Source organism: Homalodisca vitripennis, chromosome 2 (genome assembly GCF_021130785.1).
Source record: "Homalodisca vitripennis isolate AUS2020 chromosome 2, UT_GWSS_2.1, whole genome shotgun sequence".
NCBI classification, from domain to species: Eukaryota; Metazoa; Arthropoda; class Insecta; order Hemiptera; family Cicadellidae; genus Homalodisca; species Homalodisca vitripennis.
Window position 1 is genome coordinate 6,768,002 of NC_060208.1, and position 22,778 is coordinate 6,790,779.

General features: G+C 32.9%; 1 protein-coding gene across 6 annotated transcripts in view; it reads right to left on the reverse strand.

Annotated features, from left to right (window-relative positions):
- Positions 1–22,778, reverse strand: part of LOC124353490 (potassium voltage-gated channel protein Shab-like) — a 100,205-nt gene that overhangs the window by 21,128 nt on the left and 56,299 nt on the right. For 4 of the 6 annotated variants that reach the window (XR_006921602.1, XM_046803340.1, XM_046803339.1 and 1 more), the window contains exons 4-5: positions 16,147–16,221; positions 3,384–3,851 (exon numbers count right to left, since the gene is read on the reverse strand). Coding sequence is in view for 5 of the 6 variants with exons in the window: in XM_046803340.1 (XP_046659296.1) it covers positions 3,384–3,851; positions 16,147–16,221 (543 nt within the window). In the remaining variant the exon portion in view is untranslated. Of the gene's footprint in view, positions 1–3,383; positions 3,852–16,146; positions 16,222–17,805; positions 17,839–22,778 lie in introns of all 6 variants that reach the window. The other 2 variants (XM_046803341.1, XM_046803342.1) reach the window with 2 other exon arrangements.

The window sequence follows — 22,778 nt, forward strand, 5'->3', positions numbered from 1 at the left end:
AACCGATCGTACAACTTAACTCAGCTATTAAGTCATTTCACTACTAAACCTCTAGTTAAGCTTTCAGTTGGATATTAAAATTACATTTGCATGTAAACTTGCAGCTTTCAGCTATTCCATTATTTGTTGAAGACTCTTTATAACAGTTTTAGTAAACTATTTGTGAGTTGTGTATATCGAGGACAACTTGTATGTATTGTATTGTTTTTATATTTTATTTTTTAATTATGTCAATCATGATTAAAAAAACTTTATTGTGGATTAGATGTAAGAATGTTCTTAAAACAGAGAGCCAAACTTCAATTATCGACATTGTTAATATAACACATATTATTGTTTGTTATAAAACATATATTGTTATATAAATCTAAAAGTACACCTGTAATATCCATTTCAAAATTACGACCAAACATTTTTAAAGTTGTTTAAGCTCATTGAAAAATAATTTTATTCTATAATGCAATATTGAATATTCATAATGAGTTCAAAATAAGTCTCCAGTATAATAGAATTTATAAAGAGGAAATAAAACTATAACAAAACATTCAATAATTCATCACTTTTAAACATAAAATAGTAGAATAGGTCTTTTTACATTATAATAACAACAGTAGCTCATCACTTATCCAACCTCATCTCAATCAATTCCTCCCCTAATTCAACTCTGCCCATGGTACTACAACTCCATTGATCCATCCTCTTCTTATCTGACTCCGACCCCCCCCAGCCAGCTCCAGCCCCTGCCCCCATCCCATTTTCTTCCCATCTGACTCCTCCTCAAAATTGACTGTATTGGCATGCTTCTACATCCCTATTAATCCATCCTCTCTGCATCTGACTCCGACCCCCCAGCCAGCTCCAGTCCCATCCAATTCTCTTCCCATCTGACTTCCTCCTCATAATTGACTGTGCCGGCATGCTTCTACATCCCAATTAATCCGTCCTCTTCTCATATGACTCCGACCCCCCAGCCAGCTCCAGTCCCATCCCATCTGACTCCTCCTCAAAATTGACTGTATTGGTATGTTTCTTACAACCCCATTTAATCCATCCTCTTCGCATCTGACTCCGACGCCCCCAGCCAGCTCTAGCCCCCGCCCCCATCCCATTCTCTTCCCATCTGACTCCTCCTCAAAATTGACTGTATTGGCATGTTTCTACATCCCTATTAATCCATCCTCTCTGCATCTGACTCCGACCCCCCAGCCAGCTCCAGTCCCATCCCATTCTCTTCCCATCTGACTTCTCCTCATAATTGACTGTATTGCCGGCATGATCCTACATCCCAATTAACCCGTCCTCTTCTCATATGACTCCGACCCCCCAGCCAGCTCCTAGCCCCCGCCCCCATCCCTATCCCATCTGACTCCTCCTCAAAATTGACTGTATTGGCATGCTTCCTACATCCCCATTAATCCGTCCTCTTCGCATCTGACTCCGATGCCCCCAGCCAGCTCTAGCCCCCGCCTCCATCCCATTCTCTTCCCATCTGACTTCTCCTCAAAATTGACTGTGCCGGCATGCTTCTACATCCCAATTACCCGTCCTCTTCTCATATGACTCCGACTCCAGTCCCTATCCCATCTGACTCCTCCTCAAAATTGACTGTATTGGCATGCTTCTACATCCCCATTAATCCGTCCTCTTCGCATCTGACTCCGACCCCCCCAGCCAGCTCTAGCCCCCGCCCCCATCCCATTCTCTTCCCATCTGACTCCTCCTCAAAATTGACTGTATTGGCATGCTTCTACACCCATCTTCCTCTTCCCATCTTCTCCTCTAATTCAACCAACCCTGCCAGCAAGCTACCACAGCCCTACTAATGGGAGCTGTGGTGTCTACTTCCCTGACACCTCTAAATCAACTGCACCGGCATGGTATTACCTTCCTACTAATCCAAACTCTACTCATCCAACTCCTCCCCTAATTCCACTGTGTCGATTAAGGGACACCATCAATTGTACGATTAAGCCAAGATACTTAATTCCGTAATCCGTTCTTCGTATCAATGACTGCACATCTACTCTGCGCAGATTCCATAGACCTGTGGAGTTTTTTTTTAAAAACAATTGCCTACAGTGATGATTCAGTCTATTTGTGTCACATGAACAGAGGGAAACATATTCACAATTGTAGTGGTTTTATGTTTGTGTGTTCAGTTTCAGAGTGTCTTCATAATTAATACCTAATACATAATTAATACCTATTATTCTTCTGATAACCTGACCATTTTTAATTTCTATCTTTACCCCTTGCCCCGTAGTATTGGACACAATAGGAATCTACTGTAATATATATATCTAGCAATAATAAATTAAAATAAATAGTTGGATTTCACAATGATTATAACATAATAAAATATTGTCTATAATATTACTCAAGATTCTTTGAACTAAAAGTGGGTAATAAATCAAGTATTTTTTTTAAAGAGTAATGTCATATTTAAGAGTATTATTAGTTTTAGTGTTTAATATACCTACACTACAATGTTGCAGACAGATTTTTTTTAGAAGTAAAAATAAGATATATGTATACTTTGAATTTTATATAACATTTTTGACTCATTAAACTAATCACAGATTGTACAAATAACATCTATTTTCATGTAAATTTCAAATGGGTTTTGTTATTAAAAAGATATTTGTAAATAGACACCTCTACTTTTGAAAATCACTGCTAAAAAATAATTACAAATAAAAATAAAAAAAGTAAAAATTTAGATAACTCAAAAAAATCTTTGGAATTGTTTAAGCCGGAGAAAATGTATAAAGTAACCCAAAACATTTTCAGATTTTTAAGAAGATTAATTCTACATTCTGGATGTTTTACTAATGTTCGAATTTTTCTCACAAAAATTACATGCAAAAAAGTGGGACCTGTTACAAGTTGTGGTTGAGTCCTTAATCCTAAGGCATTTAGTTAGTGGTGGGAAGTAAAATGTTACTAAGCATGAGCGGTTAAAATAAACAGTACAGCTAACTTTTAAATTTCTTAAGGTAATGCCTTCCATCTCACTTCCAGGTATCCCAGCACAGAGGTGCTGAGACACCATTCACAACTCTGAAGTAGTAACTGGTTGTTGTGTGGGGGTTCTTTGTAGCAGTAAAATAAAAAAGTTTCAGGTCTGACATAAAATGCTAATAAACAGTCAGAAACACTTGATTTTACCACAGCTTTTCCAAGTTGTTTGTGGAAATAGCCTCCACATTGGCTCATTGGTTATTCCTGGTTCAGAAACTCCATTAACATTAGCCTTGTTTCTGAACCCCATTCATGAATTATAACACTGTATATCTGCAACTAAAAGTAATTGCTTGGATGTGTTTAGTTAAATCAGTATTTTTAATGAACATGAATGTTCTGGTCAACTGGATAAAATGTACCTGTTGGAATCTCGTTTTCCGATGTTTTGGCAGTGGCGTATCATTCAGGCTTCCTCGGCTGCCTCGCTCTGGAGCACCGAAGCCCCGGTAAGCCTCCTCGAGGGGGGACGCCCCCAGACTCCTGAGGGCCGTATCTCCGCTGGCGCTCTTCTTCACGCCCCCACGGGGACTCGGGCTCTCCAAGGGGTTAATGTAGAGGTTGCTGTCCAGAGGATCACAGGGCGTCTCTGTCAGGTCCCCCTGAGAGTTGAAAGGCTGAGTGTTGCAGCTTGCGTAGGTGTCAGAGCTATCCACGCTGCCGACGTCCATGACGCCCCCACCCATTCCCAGTAGGCCCCCACCGACCCCCCCGGCCAGCTCCAGCCCCCTTCCGCTCCGCAGCAGCTTCATCTCTAAGCAGATTGGGTTCTTGAAGTCGCTAGTGGCCAACGGCATCAAGCTTTCGGCATCAATGAATTCTTTGTAGTCCTGTGGAGAACAATGGGATCATTGTTTCTTTAAGAATATAGTCATCTTTATTATAAGTACAAAGCACCATGAGATGACTTGTACATGTAATAACATCACAACTGGATTGGTTGCTATAGGTACTCAATTATATGAGAAACTTAAGCACTAGTTGTTCTCATCCACTGTTTTGATTGACGAGTCAAATTTATACACAGGAAACTTTATGGGCAGTCCTTCATTAATAACCATAAAGTATATTTTTACTGTTAGAAATTATCCTACCTCTTAAAATTAGACTAGGCAACTAAAAAAAATAGTCTTTCAACTTGGAAAAAATAAATATGGAAGTTTTATAAATGTATTTAAATAGAAATTATTGCTGAATACAGATTTATCCAAAATCAGACAAAATCCAATCATGGGAACACCCAAAAAAATTACTTCAAAATGCGGGACCTCAAAATGTAACCATGTTTGCACAGATTGCAATAAAACATCAATCATACCTCAAAATAATGAGGGAACCCAAGCTGTATGCTGTTTTATAGATTGTAAGCAACAGTCAAATTTTGAACAGCTGACAAAAAAGAAATGATTCCTGTTCTATGACTGGAACTCATTTGAATCTATAAACTCATTACATTATTGAATGATAGCTGGAAAATCACCCACAGCACAATATTTTTTTATGGATTGAATATTTCAAAAAGTACTATATGATTCAAACTTACTTCAAAGCAAGAGCCTGCAAACGTACACGAGAAGAAACAACAGGCAATTGAGATTGGTATGTGAAATATAATTCTTACTGCCCGATACTCTGCGACTTTGGAGGGAGGAGTCAAATAAATAACACACCTACAACAACAATAATAAACCTGCTGCGAATTGTGAATACCATGAAACGATGGAAGGTGAATATCAATTTTATGATTTTAACATGGATTCTAACATTGGAAAAATTGTATGCAAGATTTTTATGAAATTCCTGATAATCTTTTAGGAGTTTTATAACGGTCAAGGCAAATAAAAATTATTATATAAATGTAGGTATAAAATGCTTAGTTTACCGTCTCTCTCTGTATGGTTTTTTAGATTTTATTCTTCACTCAGAAACCTACAAAGATTTCAAAATGATATTCAAATTAGGAACAATCATTGTTATTCCTGGATCAAAACAAGAGAAAAATTTATTAGTATTAGATTATCATTTTACATTTCTAAAAGGTGTAAGGTTTAAGTTTTTAAATCTTCTACTGAGCTAATAATTATAAGATTATGAACATTATTTTTAAAGAATAATAAAATTTACTAAATTTAATTACGGATATTTTGACACGTACAAAATTAAAATCTGTCAGTGAATAAAGCAGATATATAAGTTTTAACTGTTGTAGTACACTGTTAAAGATGCCGTGTGTATTACAACGATTAAAAGCTTACATATACATTATTTCATGAGTGATTTTTATGTTCTAGATGACAAAATGTTTTTAATAAAGAATATTAATTTTTCCCATTTTGAAATTGATTTTAGGAATGTTCCCATGAGCCGGTTTGATTTGATTTTGGCTATTTTATTCAGCAATGATTTCTGATATAAAAAGACATTAAAAATCTTCTACTGCAATTTTTATATGTTAATCCATAACTCACCTGGACTAAATTTACTAAAAACAATTGTTTGCTTCAACAATAACAGATGTAATTGACTTACTTACTGTAGGTTCCATTTCAAGAAGTAAGGCACAGCATAGGTATTAACTGCTTTTAATGTTTAGCATGTTTGTATCAAGTTCAAACATTTTACAATTTTGACGTGACAACGTCTTAAATTAGGTTGCGGCTCGGAGTCACTCATGAAAAAGTGTAACGCCCGGTAACGTTACGATGCCCGTCCAGTGGGTCCGCCGCACGGGATAAAGCAGATAACTGTGGGTCCGCCGCACGGAATAAAGCAGATAACTATGTTTATTCGTGAAAATGTGGAGTGCTTAGATTCGTCATTTACAACAACTACAACAATAAAGGTGAATAATTGTACACTGATATTTCATTATCGTAAACTATGATTGATTGATTAATTGTTAGATTGACACAAAAGTTGAGAAACTGAGTTTATAGGTTATGTCATACTATTGACAAATGTTGATAGTGTTAAGTAAATTATTAGTTTAAATCACTCTGCAATCAATCGCAATTCAGTCGATTGAGAAGAAACAGCGCGTATTGCTAGTCAAACATTTAAAATAACAAATTATAACCTCTAACCTGTCATAACAGTGCGACCAAACAAACGAACTAAACCGACCAATCACCACGCGCGGAGTTAGAATTTAACTGTGTTTAGCAAGAATTTCAAATTCCAATTTTAGTAAATGTTTTATTCAACTTTACCATTTACAATAACAAATTTTAATTAATTTCAAATTATGTACAATGTTTTAGTAAACAAAATATATTTCTATAGTTAAAATTTGTGCAATTCTTATTTTCATTCAATTCCTTGTTCCTATTGTGCAATTTAATAATATTCATATCAATAAATATTCTACCGAGAAAAAGACGTTGTCACGTAAAATCTTCGCCCGTAAAACCGACTTTACAGGCAACCATAATTTTTTTTTAAATTAAAATATTTATAGTTGACATACAAGTTAAAATAATACTGCAAGGTAAAAAGAATTAATTATTCTTACCACATAGTTGTATTCTAATAGTCCTATTAACCTCAAACCTTAAACTAATTATTAATTTCTAAGTTAAACCAGTTTTCGAGTTACTATCTTCCAAACAAACCAATACCAACACATGCATTGAAAACAGAACATTAGGATTTATTTTCCTTATGTTTCTAAATTTGTTGGTTTGAATAGTATATTAATTTGGAAGTAGAGTAAGGGAAATAATAATACTGTGGTATTTAATTTAAAAAAATTACACAGTATAATTGCTTGATTCTTTATTTTTCAAATTTGCCCAACAAATTAAGATCAGAATCATGTTATAGTTTATTAATCCTCTAGTGCCTGGTCCAGTATATACAACTATTTTAAAAAGATTTCTTATTACTACATTTATTGTAACCATAGCATATTACTTTAAATGATTATATAATGACAAAACATTAAATTTAACTCATACTAAACCATTTTAGTAATATATTAATTTAAAAGTATGTAAGCAAACATGCTAGAAAGACACCACATATGATGGAAATATAAACAACATCGATAATCATGCCCAGTGCAAGCTTGGCATGCTTAAAGAGTAGAGACACCTTATATCTTACTTACCGTTGTTGGGTGTCAATGCATGTAATATATTTTAATATATTTCATAGAAAATAAGTAAATGTTAATTCTTAGGATATTATAAATGAGTTTTATAATCTGTAAACAAAAAATAATATTGTAATATAAAGGATATGAAGCTGTGCAATTGATTTTGGGTTTGAAAAATATTAATTCTTTTATATTCATAAAAGATCAAACTCTTTGATCAGTCCATGTAAAAACTGCAGTAATTTAAAGTAGGAAATTTTCTAATCAGACAAAAATAAAAATGACTAAAGATAAAAACGTTGTTTTTCAGTATGTACATAAGTTATATTTATGTAGTTTTAGAGTGTAACATTTTTATTTATTTGTAACAAATTTAATTTCATTAAGTAATAAAAAGGAATTTTTAAGTATGCCATTTACTTAAATTATATTTGATAAAAAAAATAATTTCATAAAAGATCAACAGAAAAAAACACTCATGACGATATTTCACATTTTTATCTTCAGCCATTTTTATTTGGCCCTTATTTGAAATTACCTTATTTCCTACTAAATGTACATAATTTCACACAAATCAATAAAAAGTTCTAATTATTGTTAATTAGTGAAGTTATCTCATCATTACTACTACTATAGCAGATTTTTCAGTATGCTTATGTTTCGCGTGGCTAACGTATCCACTAACATGAAGACCGTGAAATTTCGATATTTTGTTTTTTATGTTTAAGTCTTTCTTCAATATAAGAAAGATACGCCTGATGTCCTCCATTTTGGTTTAAATTGAATATGAACAAACAGTTAAAACTAAATTTATTTACAGCATCTTTGCTTCAGAAGGTTCTAGTGCATTTTTTATGCTTTAGTAAAGTAGTAAATTACGGAAATAGTAAAGTTTCTTCTTAATTAAAACGTCATAAAAGTATGCAAATAAAATTGAAATTAGCAATTTAAAAAAATCTTTAGCCAATGTTAGTCTAAATTTATTGTTTAATAATATTTTCTACTTTTCTCATTGCACTCCTAACAAGTTCATTCATAATAAATTAAACATACATTCCAAGAAAATGTATTCCAAGTGTCTCTTTCTTAGTTTTTGTTAATACAAAAACTAACATAATTAATAACATAATTGTTATTATTGAATTGTACAGAATTATTTTAAATTAGTTAAATTTTAACAACTGCTCCCAACTCTTTATATTTCTTACATAAACCACATAACAAAGCTAAATGCATTTGTACAATTTTAAAAGTAACAAAATTTTTTCAGTACTGTACTTGCACAGAATTAATTTCTTTAAAGATTGCTCTATATTTTAACACGATTTAAAAAACCTGACAAAAAAGTGTTTTCCAGATGTTAAACTTCCATTCCATAACACCCTCAAGGCAAATGGTTACATCATTTTCAATTATCTCCACCAATTATCTCTCTTCCAAGTTCACTGATATCTCAATTATTAATTTGTATCCTCAAAACTGCTGATGGGTTTGAGTATAAAAACTCCATAAGATCTTTAAAACACAGATTAATCTGGTTGTTCATAGTCAAAGAGCTTATCCAGATGAAGTTAATGAGTGGTTTGTGCTCAGAAATGCTTAATGTGGATAGAGGATTTAGAAGAGTTTACTTTAATGGCGAAGGAAGAGGCAGTGGCTTCACAGAAAACTGTTTGGTTACTTAATTAGCATCTCATGTTGAGTTCATTCTTAGCCATTCTCTTCTGCAATCAAGAATGTCCGATTTACAGCTCGGAATTTCGAGTCTCCCCCTGGCACAATCATCCCCCAGAAATCCCACAAACACGTCATAACTATCAGCGCACGTCATCTGAGTGCAGTTCCTTGCACAAGGATCCTTGCTCTGTTATCGATTAGTTGTTGCAATTAAATCGCGTTACCATAATTGGCAGGTTAGCAATAAAATCAACAACGCTGTGATTTCTTAATTAATCTGATGGAGGGAGCATGTAATAGATGCAGCAAGTGTTCCTTACTGTTCAGACAATGTCGCATCTGCCTAAGGTTCAATATTTTCTTGCAAATCTCTTCCAGTAAGATTTCAAGCACATCACAGTATGCGCGAGTTGTTTAAAAATGATGCAAAAAAGTACGAGACACATGCTTGAAGGTGTTATTACCAGTCATGATTGCCTTCCTATAAAAATGGGATCCATTTGTTGGCAAACCATCCCAACCTGTTTCAGCAGGTTTACTTGTGCCTCAGAGGCATAGAGTATCCTTCCTCTAGTACCCTGTGATGAGATTCTCACCATCAAGCTCTCTACTATCTCTCTTTCTCGGAATCATTCTTTAGTCAACTCTGAACCAGTTGGAGCATGAATGGCTGCATGCAGCATTTCACTTGTAGGTCTGTAATGTACTGTTTAACAGTAACATGAATGAAATTTGAATAGGCGTAATAGTAAGTGGTGATATCTGGGAGGGAGAGAGAGAGAGATGAGAAAATCAGTCATAGCAGAACACAGAAAAACCTTGATGGTTGTCATTGCACTGATGGTGTGTCTATTAAATAAGAGTTAGTCCTCTCTTGGCCACTGAGCCTATGTAGCATCTCTTAACACACTGCACTTTTGCTCTCATTAATTTATATTTATTTCGAACTCTCTTTTGAGATCTCAATATAATAAACACACAACACCCTTTACTTCCTTTTAACACTTACTTCCTTGTTCATTAAATGTCCAGTGGGAGACTAAATGTTATAATCCAGATTGGTACCTTTCGTGTGCCTCAAGGCATCTTTAACTAACTCTTTTTGGACATTCTCAGTTACTTTCTTCTACTCTCCTGTTCCTGACAAGGACAGGTGGTTCTCCAAATATGGTACTCTCTTTAGTTAAAATTATTAACTAATTTAATTTATTATTTCCCTATTTTTTAATTATTAACTTAGCTTAACTTCCACAAATTTATGGTCATCAACGAACCGAATGTCTTGTTTCAAGCTCTATAGTTGAAAATCCATTGCATTCCTATAAATTTAAGGGAACATGGTCAAAGCTGAACTATATTTCTCTTGTAATTTGTAGTGAATACTCATTGTGTAAAAAAAAAAAACAATCATTTTGGTCGTTTAATATAAACAGTCACGTATCACAATAAATTGTGCATTTGGCTGGGCAGGAAGGTAGCTCATGGTTTGTGAAGTGGCGTCACTACAGCTTTCATCACTGTTCATAACGTGATTTACAAGGCCTGCCATTGATTTACAAGGCCTGCCATTGATGGAACCTTGTTCCAATTACAGGCATTGTTTGAACGCTACACACTGTCCTGTTAAACACCCGCTCTCTCTCCCTCTCATGCCATGTTATGTTTTATCTCTAGATTACGCTCTTGCTAATGCAATGAAACAGACATTGAATTACATGATAGAAGACTACTTATTCTACGTATTATCGTCTTATGCTGGTCTCTGCTTATTGCCAAATATGTAATAAGTGTAATTAATTGAAACATTTGTCTAGTTAATGGATAATCATTCACCTTGCACTAGATTGATTCAAATTCCTTTACTTAGGACGATGGCATGCATACACAGTTATGGTTGCGTTCACGTCTATATCGGCCTTGCATTCTATAATTAAGTGTCAGACATTTTCTGGATACAAGAAACGTTTACTTACATTACGTTAAGAGCTGGATCTCTGTAAAAGATCTTGAGTTTTACTCAATAAGAACAATATTAAATTTCAAACACTTTTACACATTTATTATAGTCGTAAATGATGGAGGGTTGTCTCGATGTGATGATATGATCGAGATGGTGCAAACGCTTTTTAGTTATTCTTGTCAAGTGTATAATATTTAAACAATGAAGTACAAAAGTTTTGAAAATTTTATCTTAATAACCAATTAAAGTTAAAGAGAAGCAAAAAGCGTTGGTATGCGTGTTAATTATATATTGAAAATGAGAAATCTCTCATAATTATGCGACCAATAGTCGTAAAAGTGAGTGAAGTTTAACATTGTTTCTATGGGCTAAAATTAACGTGACGACCAAAACCTTTTTAGAGTTACTGTCATAGTATATCATGTTAAGTTTAATTCACACTGTATTACATGTTTTATTTTAACACATAGAAGCAGAGGAAATACGATTTAGTATTTAGCAATTCAATAAATAACTGTGAAAGAGTTTTCCTACATGACGTACCAACAATTATGCTGTATTATGCTGTGAATATACATTAAAGATTTGAGATGGTGTAATTTTGTAACTTAAATTTTGATTGGAAAACAAGGTGTAACAAGAAGAAAGCTTGAATTTGGAATTATTTGAATTAAATCATTATGTAAAGTTGAAATAATAACATTACTGTTTCAAATCAATTGGTCTAAACGCATATGAAACTCTTTTAAAGGAACAAAACTGCAAATAAACAAGTAATATTTGTGTATAACTTCAGTTGCATTAATAAATAAAAAATCGAAAAGGTACATTAGTAAATCTCAGGAAACCTAAATTTTACCCACAAATATACAACAACGGAATGTTTACAGCATTTACCTAAATATGGTAGCTTTTCCATAGATTTCTTATATGTAATCCATTAAATTTTAGTCTTTTATCGTGTAGTTGAAGCCATAATATATTTGTTTCGATGAAAATTTGCCCAATAGCGGTTTTTTTTCGGTCTTTTATAAAGCGGAGGGAATGGAAATATACGTCATACATACGATTCTGGCGGCATCTATCGACGGAATACTAAACCAATACTAACATTTTGGAACTGATCCTTTATCTATGCATTACTGTCTAGATGGGGGTCAAGGAAAATGTATTGAAAACTAGAAGTTGAAACGGACTTTGGAGACTGAGGGTCAATAGGCGGCATGGCACATTTGAAAGTTATACGATAATTTAATTTATCAAAATTAAATCGTGTTTATTTTAGGGTATAATAGCACAATAATATTAATAAATGATATTTTACTGCTTATGTGAATGAAAGTGTAACAGGTTACAAATCAATGAGAAAAATAAAACTCAACGCAATATATACTGTTACAGTGACTTCGGAACGTCGCAACTAATTTTAATGTTTAAATTAAGTATCATGTTTCAATCTCTCGATTTAAAAAATGGTACCCAATCAAAGTATTACTTTTAAAGATGGCCGCCGTTATCACCACAGATCCTAAAAGTTGTGCCCCAACTACAGTTACCCCATAGACGACAACATTGTGACTCCTCGCATCGTTCGAATTTTACTGGGGTGTATCCAAACTTTTACCTCACTCTGTACATATATTAAACAACATTTCAAAAATATTAATTACACTAAGGAGTATTGGGATATTACACATCAAGAGTATTTTAGAAATCAGTGGCACCAACAAGCCAAGCTTGAAGTCTAGTTATTTGCGTCTAAGTAATTATAAATTAGTTAATGTAAATCGCAGATATAAAAGTGTAAACTAAATAATACAAATTTAAGCCATAAAATATTGTATTTTATAGTTGTAAAACATTGAAAAATATTAAAAAGATGTGTTTGTGTAAGGAAAATATGACATATTTTATGCATGAATTTGAAAATGCCACTGTAAAGTGACGAAACGTTAAGCAATTTTTTGAAGAAACGTGTTTTGTCACCTTACATACATACACGTGTATAAGTGTAAGTGCGTGCTTGTGTATGTACGCGTGTTTTAAACGTACAAAATAATTTTACTGGAGAATGTGGTAAGGAAAGGATTAGGATCACATCCTTCTCATAAAATGTCCTCATAAGTATTCGGGCTATAGACAAAATTAAATAAGGTTATAGTGAGTCTATTACAAAGGAAAACACTTTTACACAGGTATTTTCTTACTAAAGTTAATTCCTTAATTATTGTTTTGTCAATTCATGACATTTTTCTAGTTTTCTGGTTGAAAACCACACATTTAGTAAGAACAGATCCGGAAGACGTTCACGAATGTTAGTAAAATTCATTGGTACACTCACAAAACACAGTTTTAATCGTGAACACGGCAAAGCTGCAAAGACAAGGAGTTTAGTGAAGCTGACACTGGCACGACGGATCAAAGCATCGGAAACTTGAGCACACTGACTCAGTCCAGACTCACAGCTCTGACTCACCCGGCTTCGCCTGACTCAGTCCGATTCCACATCAGCAAACTGGTCCTCATCCTGAAAGTTCACCAAACATGATCTGACAACGGCCTTCCATCAGTCAGCCAGTTACTCGGAATTTCCGTGCGGACATACCAACACTGGATTAGTTGTAAAACAAGGATCTCGCATGCGAGTTGGAACACTCATTCAGAGGTCATGCAATTGCGGTCCAAGAAAAACACATCCGTTGAAGATCGGATGGCTTAAAACACTGAACAGAGAAACTTCTTTCCGATTTCAAAAAGGATGCAATGCACATATATGAAGCACTTAAGGTAAGAAATTGCAAAACCACTTGAAAATTCCGATTAATATGTACAGATGGTCAAGATGTGTCTCCTATTTATTAAATTTAAGAAACAAACAGTTCTTACAGTTGTGTTTCTGTCTATCTAAGAAGAAAAGTATCCTTGAATATTGGTCTAGAAATATACACTTCAAGCAGCAAATAGTCTATAGAATACTTAACTCAAGAGTCAATTTTACTTATGTCTGGTTTTGGAATAATTAAACATCCGGTTAAATTTAAGATTCTAACTTTGATCATAGTCAATTAATATCAGGTGCGGTTGGAATCAAAGCTTGGATTCCTTAAAAAATTAAGCAATATATTAGCAGAACAGATCGCAATCCAGGAAATAATGATAAATAAGAAGTACACCAGCGCTTGATTAGTTGTTCTATTTTTAAAAATTGTTGTAGAGCAATTGAATAATGAACATTTGAAAACTTAACAGGAATAAACTCTTGTTATCACTCAGAGATATACCCTGTAAACATCTTCAAGCAAGAGATAGTCGATATTATCTAGTTGATACTCTATCAGGGTACACTAGGAATGCTTTATGAACCAAAGCCAGATTAACAAAATCAACTAAATATACTTGAAAACCAGCTTAGACAACGAAATCAGGACAATTTATGTGACCAGAAGTCTGATTAATATCAAAGAAAACACGTTTACTATTGATTGGGAGCTGAAATGAAGTCACATTTAGTCCAGAAAGTTCAAGAATAGTTAGTGAATTAATGGTCGTTAAATCATTATTCAAAGCCGAATGGTTCACGAGATAGGCAACAAAGCAACAGAAACCATTAATATTATGCTAGATATCGAAATAAAGAATGTTCACAAGTGATCAAAATTAAAGTAAATGCAGAAGACAGATGCCACAAGAGAGCACAAGGAACATTGGCTTGTATTAATAATCTATTGTTCTTTTACCCATTTACAAATGTTTATTACTACTCTTTAGGTTTCTCTCTTAGAGATTCCTAAGATTAGTAATCCTGATGACGAATATCAATAGAATCCAAAAGAAGGAAATTATTGATAAATGATTTAACTTCAAATGTTTCCAAATGTCCTGTAAAATCAATAGATAGAACTCTTTAAATGTATATAATCAATCACCAATATTAGACCTAATCTTAAAGAAAAGGTATTGAATTTTCATAATAGTTTAAAAAGTCAAATATGTATTAAAAGATTTAGCTTATTCATTATAAGGACGATAAATTTGCAGAGCGATAATTGCTACTAAAACCACTTAACATAATTAGGTTATTTCTACAATCTCAAACAACAAAATGCAAAAGAACTAATGATGTGTTGGTAAAATGTACTAAATATCGAAATCATCTATAATTAATAAATATAGGTACTACAGTATGAGCGACTTTGTGAAGTGTGAAAAACACCAAAACCATGCAAAGCTGCAGGAAGTGAGCGAAATCTAGAAACCACGAAACTCTACAAGTTTTTAATATTAAAACGACATGCATAAAGAAGAAGATAAATCTAACTAGAACGAGATTTAAACATTTAATTTGGAATAAATAAATCCTGTAGTAACAAGAAACGTTAACGTAGTAAGGTGGGAAGGGTTGATTCAAAATGAATGTTGAGTTCAGCTCCAGTTCACCTTCCTCTTAGTGCAGCGTCTGGAATCTGACGCTGTTACAGACTTGATTCCTGGAATCTGTAGTCATGTTCATCTCAAGAGATAAAAAAGAATGCCTCTTCATTATATTTTGTACTCTGTCTCTGATATCAGAACGATGTAAATAGTTCATCGTGAGCATCTTTGTCACCGACTTTTTTTGGATCTCTTCAGTCGAACATGACTCCAGGATCCAGGATACAAGTCTGTAACAACACCAGATTCCAGACGCTGCACTAAGAAAAAGATGAAGTGGAGCTAAGCTCAATATTCACAAGAAATGTTAGTCTATGATCGATTAACTACCGCGTATTGTTATTATGTTATGTAGTAGATACACGTTGAAAGTTATAATTTAGTCCGTAATTGTTACATAACTACTTTTATAATCATAATATAAACATTTACAAAAACAAAATATCGTTATAAATATACGTTTAAGTGTAATAAACGTTTGGATTAGTTACTAAATATCCTCAAAACGATGAATTTTTCTGCCGACCACCTCTGAAGACATATTGTTATTTTTTCTTTGATCATAATATATTGGAAGTAGTGTGAAAGTGGGTTACATGGGTGAAGTTCGCTATTGTTTTGTTTTGATCTCATCGCTTGCTTGTTTCTTCAGGGGATGGCTTTACTATAAATACTTTACTGGTCCCTGCAGAGAATCTTTTTAACTCGGATAATATAGCACAAAACATATGCCTACGACCAAACACTGATTTGTGTATTGAAGAGATTGAAAGCAAGTTTAAAAATGTTTAATTCCAAGTAGGTAAGGTTTAAACTAAATTTTGGGGGATGTTCCAACAGTAACGCAACGAAAGAGTTACAAGGACGACTATAGCACTCTAACTAACGGATGGGCACAGCCATGCAGGTTTACGGTCACGGTACAGGTTATATTGGTTACGGTTACAGTGTAGTATACTACCTTTGTATTGCAAAAACAACACTCGAACTCACTGGGAAAATCATCAAGCCTAGCCAGTGCCGCGCTATCATTCCCCTACAGAGAGACAGAATTAGAAGAAGCCAACATTTCCCTCTAAAATACAGATGTTTTATGTCTCGACATATAAAAGGCAGGCCAGCATATTCTACTTGCAGCCGAGAATTCCACTGATACAAAATACCACATTTTATTTTCAGTGGCACAGTCAGATAGTGTTATAATATTTAAACATTAGTAGTACCACAATATACCGATGGAGTACCACATTATATATACCACAATAATCGATTATCATTGTACAAGTTTATTCAGTAGTCGTTTTAACTAACTTGGAACAGTTTGTCAAGGTTGGCAGTTACGAGATTTAAATAAGCAGGCTAGTAGTGGGGTTTTGAGAGATCTGGACCGTGACGTCATTTGTGTGCTGACGTCATGACAAAGGACGTGTTACGAATTATCGCAACTACATCAGAGAGTTTCCAAATGTAAATGTTTGAAATTTACTTTCTTTAACATATTAACAAACAACCATTTTAATGCTTTGATCAAAAGATTACCCTAAGTCACTTCAAAATGAATTAAGTAATTAAGCATAAAACGCAAACTGAGTATAAATCTTACATAGTGAAATTAAAACCGCAAGATATAAAGTTATCATCTATTAGGTAAACGCTTTACATTTAAGAAGGCGTACTTTTGTAGCCGGTACTTCTTTTACACAATTTCAGATCTTAAAATTCTCCGTTTATTAGACTCACTGACTTTATTTTTCGAGTCAAGAATAATTTTGAAATATCCAATATTTTAATGAAGAGAAAGCTAACTTCAGTTAAATTTGATTTTAAGTTGTTAGTCTTACAGCGGACTTAATCACGGTTAAACTACTAATTATATATTTGTGGAAGAACAAGTAAAATGTAAAGGAAAAAGGATTTTTCCGGACATTTGCCATCGTTCAGTGAAACAAGAAATCAGTAACACTACGTTTCGAGATCTGCACATTGCAATCTGATCTCTTCTTCAGGTAAATAACTAACCTAACACATAATTACAAACTAGGTTCAATAGGTAAAATGTAAACGTATTTCGAAGTAAGATACAAGATATTAAATTAGTTTTCCAAATATAAATTAGCCTGTAGCTGTAAAAGTGGAAAATAAGAATTGTGCTCGTAATAAAAAATGAATTTATATTTAACATAATATACTAATATAAAAAAGCCTAAATTAATAATTGTAATGTTAAAATCATTGTAAGAAAAAACTTTTAACCACAAAGAAGGACACTAGGTGCTGTTTTGTTCAAATATTAAAATATTGGAAGGCAAACTAATTACATTTAAAGTGCAATTTATTTTGTATGGTTTTCTTAATAGTTATATTGGAACTAGACTAAGCAAAAAACATCTGTATTTTAGACAACAACGATTAACAATAATCACAACACCACTTGAACAAGACTGGTAGCAGTAAATCATCAAACAAATCACCAAATATAACAGTTTATGCCTTATGCAAATGGTGTTAAGATCGGACAAATTATTTACACTCAGGGCATACACTGACGGAAGCTTGGAACACAATTACGGTTACGACAAGACAAGCAACGACAGTGGTTGAAGGAATGTTGGAGACATACTTCTACATTAGAGAGACTCGCAGCCGGCCCAACCTGCAAACATAGGCTACAGCTACAGAGTCACTCAGTCTCACTCGCAGGGCCGTAACTAGCATTTAGTGTCCCTGGGGTGTTTCAATATCCCTTATGAAATGTTTCACTTGACCCTCCCCTTCAAAATCCTGATCGTTACACTCATGTTGTAAAATTTATTTTATCCATAATTTACAGTTTTCCTTCTCAATTAAAACTGTGTACTTTTTCAGTACAAGTAAGTAGTATACGAGTATGAAGTCATTTTACAGGTGTACTGCTTGGAAATAGAGTTCCATAGCTGTACTTAGTCCGGTGATTCTCCACATATAAATGAATTTCAATATTCCATAAACAGGATAAAAAAACTAAACATGGACAAAATTTAAGTTAAATAATTAAGTTGATAATCCAAGTTAATTCATTTAAATTTTTAATTAAGTTAATTTAAATTTTAAATTTAGTCTATTTAAATTTTAAATTTAGTTTATTTAAATTTTAAATTTAGTTTATTTAAATTTTAAATTAAATTACATTTTTGTGTCTTAGTGTACGAAGACTCTTAATTTGCTGTCTGTGACTAGGTAAATATAATTTTTTTACAACAAATTTATGGAAAATGATTTAAGTTACAAGGGATGTAATTTTGTATGGTAGTTTGTCTAACAAGGGTTGTTACACACTGAAAGCACACATGATCAATGTATGGTTTAAAAATGATTCCCATTATACACGTTTTATAACCAATTTCACAAAAACTGATATAAAACTAAATGTTTGATTCCTCAATAGACAATTGAATGTTTGCAACACATATTAAACGCGTAAGGCTCAAATAGTGGCTGCATTCGATAATAAACTACCCCAAAATGTTTATTTCTTTCGGGCTCTACTGGCAACGATCTGTAGAGTAAATGTCAAACAAATAAAGCAACATACTGTAATATTTTCTAAATATGTATGTCTTTAAAAATGAGGATTTTTATGGAAACTTTGTTGAAAGCTGAGTTCATAAAAAACCAAATATCAAATTTTGTGACAGCCACTATTTTTTTAATCAAGGAAAAATAGATGAAATATTTTGATTAAAAATTATAACAAAAATTAGGCTTATTAAGGCAAAAGGGCTTGAATTATACCTCAGAACTTTATATGTCAGGAACTAATACGTTCACGAGCTAGTGTTTTTTGTAAAATACACAACCAGGCAAATGGAACGGAATCAACTCAAAAATCACTGCTCGTTGCATGGAGCAAATAATCTATATATTTTAGCTCTCTTTTGTTCGGGTGTCCTGGTTGCACCGCTTATAGCTACGGCCCTGGAATTAGTACTCTGAACGATCTAAAATTGTTATTATAGGTACACGATAAGAATCACCCCTAATACTTGGAATATACTTACATTTAACATTTACCTCACACGTACAACATTATTTCATCATCAATCGACATTGCACCTTCTACCTGAACTTTTCAGAGCAATCAACACCCATTCATTGTACGATGAGTATATAGGATGCATCATGTTATGACAGACTTCTAATATTTTAAATATTTCACATGAATGGTTTGTATTCAACATTAAAAAAACTGACTGTAGAGAAACTGACCTTTACTACGGTACATAGTTTTACCCCTTAAGAACAACGTCGAACTTACAACAATCTTTCCACCCTTATTTTTTGCTCGTAGAATTATGGGATATATCTTATAAAGGTAAAATGAATACGCAATCAAACCCTTTTTATTGTTTCTTGCAAAGTGTATACATTTTGGATACTTAAACGATTAAACGCACAACAATGTTTGAGGTTTTTCCCTAAGTAACCAATAAAAATATCGGAATAAAGTTAAAAGCGTTTAGACGCTTATTGATCACATCTTCAAAATGAGGCATGTCCCATAATTCTGCCACTAAAATAAAGTTATAAATGTGTTTTGAAGTTCAAAATTATTCTTATGGGGCTAAAATTACGGTGGTTTCCTATGGAACAGGCTTATAAGCATAACGTTTAAGTCTGTAAAACGTAACCTACAAAATCGCGGTATACTTGGATTTATAGAGCAGCAACAATTTATTATACATTGTTTAGACTCAGCTAACAATTGTTATGTTTCAATTCGACCATGACAATAGTATAGATATACTGAAAATTGAGTAGTGGCAAAATTGAACGGAAGGTGTTATCAGAGTTGTGATCGATCCTTTAAAACATAAAGGACAACAAATTGATTTGGTAAGTTAAATGTCAGTATAAGATACAAATTCATTATCTAGTGCCAAAAATATTTCAATTGAAACATATCCCTTAACCACGTAAGAAATATAATAACACAAAATAATACCAACAACAATATGCACGTGGAAAAATTGTACTGTAATTTTTGTACATTAGAAATATAAAAAAATATCTTAGGAGAACTTAAGTGACTGTATAATTTACGAACACCAAAGCTTTCGTTTAAAGTATTGAAAGTTTAATGTATAAAAAGTACGTTAGTAATATTTAATTTGTCAAGCAAAACAGCAAGGAGTAAAAGGTTAAGAAACTGTAAACATAATCTGTCACAAAACACACATAGAAATTAATTTACACTAAAATATTCTTAATAAGATGTTATGAACAGAATAGTTTAGAGTACAAGTTAGATCTTTAGAACTATTGAGCTAAAAGAATTATAAAACGCTTTTTACAGTGAAATGTTTATAAAATTGTTTTTAAACATCATATAGTAACACGAAGGCCAAATATGGGTAGGCATTAGGTCATGGTCCGTTTGATCTGTATTTTTGTAAAACATTCATGCTAGTGTATGGGAAGCAAATGCCTTCCAATACATTCATTGGAGGTATTTTTCTACCCTAAAAGTTTCAAAAAGGAAAGGTTTAACATAAAACTTTTGTTTGAAGGGTTTTAGTTATTGAATGTTTTTTTACAAAACGTTTTAACTAACAAGACAGAGGATTATTGTACAAAACACAAGTTAATTTAAATTGTTAAACCGGTTTCACATCTTTGAACTCTGTAGTTTACATATAGTTTTAAGAAAATAGTCACTGATAATACTTTTCCCCACCTTGCTTAGTTTAAAGTTTAAAATATTTTTAAAAGCCACAAACTGTTTACATGAGAGCGTTATAATTTTGTATGAATTACCACAACCTAACGCGTAAGCAACATTGGAATGTTTCAAAATTGGTTTAGTGATTACATAACATAAATCAACTGAAATCACGTTAATGTGATTTAGTAATATCAACGAAAGTTAATAAATATTCTGTTTTGCTACCGTATCTAAAATTAATCAAAATACATTTTCTCGTTTTTTTATCATTCTGAAATTTACGTAGATTATATATGATATATATATATATTTGGGACAATTTTTTGATATAACATATTTGTTTGTCTGTTCTTCTTTCAGAGAATGTGATCCGATAATTAGATCACTTTAATCTTAAATAAAAGTTTGATATATATTCACAAAACCCACTATTTGTCTGGTTCATTTCCATACTTAATTTTGCCAGAGTTAGAAGTTTAGGTCAAATTTACGTTCCATCATAAATTGGACTGAAAATCATTTATCCATGAGTTATTACATAACTTTTGGACATGATAAAATAAACTCTCAAATCGAATCTAATCGCCAATCTTCACTTAGAACAGTTGGCAACAACATGTTACAAATTAAATTTGTTAAGAAACTGAAACGGTAAACCCATACGAATAAAATTCAATCCAAATAAAAATTACGTTCGACGCCTAGTTCATGTTTTTTTTTTCTAATCAAAGGATTCCCAAAAAGATTTATGTAAACTAACACACAACAGGACGAGTAGTTTCCTCAGCTGTGAATGTATTCTGCTGGCATGTTTTTTCATTGCTTTTAAGGTAAGTGTCTTGCAGACAACATAAGTAGTTAAGGACAAGATGGAAAGGACCAGGTTTTGGAGTTTTTTTTTTATTGTACAAGACACCATTTTTAAGTCTGTCCACACAGTATACTGTAGGAGCACATAACCTGGTTTTTCAAATCAATAGACATTTTCCCAAATTAAAAATTGATCTTCAGCCACGTTATTTTTGGAGAAGTCGAAATGGGAGGAGAAATAGGGGTAACTTTTAAGGGGTAAGAGTTAAAAATATACATTATCATTTTTTCTCAGATTATGTTTTTCATAGCTTTATACCCTTAAAACCAACCGTTGTTTTATCATTGTTGAACAAGTTTTTTTTTTAACAAAAGCCATGTACAGGATCTGTACAGCGTTAACTGACGCTGATTTAATATTTCTTTACATGTCTGACAGTTGGTTATAAGTGTGATAAGCTAAGAAAAATATTGTCGGAGAAAAAATAATCGTTTCATTTGTTAACCCTTTTGATACCCTTCCATTTTGACCTCGAACAAAACAAATGAGACTGACGATCGATTTCTTAGGAGGAATTTTTCTACCGATTTCAAGTGTGTTTATGTAGTACAAATTAGCTTTAAGTTCTTGTATTTTACAGGTCTGTTTTCATCACGCATTTCTACTCCATGAACCTCAAAACTGAACAGTTAATTGTGTCTGACATTCCTTTTCCCCTCCTGTAACCCCCTTTGTATGATATAAAGTCGCTAAAAGCTCATAGACAAGTTTGTTATTTCATATGGCACAGGAGAGTATAAATTAAAACTTGTATTTTTGGTTTTGTCAATAAAAACTGTATGAATTTATTGAATGAAATAATATAGTAACAAATTGAAATAGATATGGTACTTTTAGCACACTTGACCTGCTCCAACACTGACTATGCATGTTTTGATATTGTGAAATATATCATATTCTATACATTCACATTTGGATGGGATGTAATTACATCAAAATTTATTTTTGGCGGCTCTAGAATTTCTTCTGGTGTAAATGGGAAGATTACAATCCTTGATCTTCTTAAACTCAACTGTGAGTG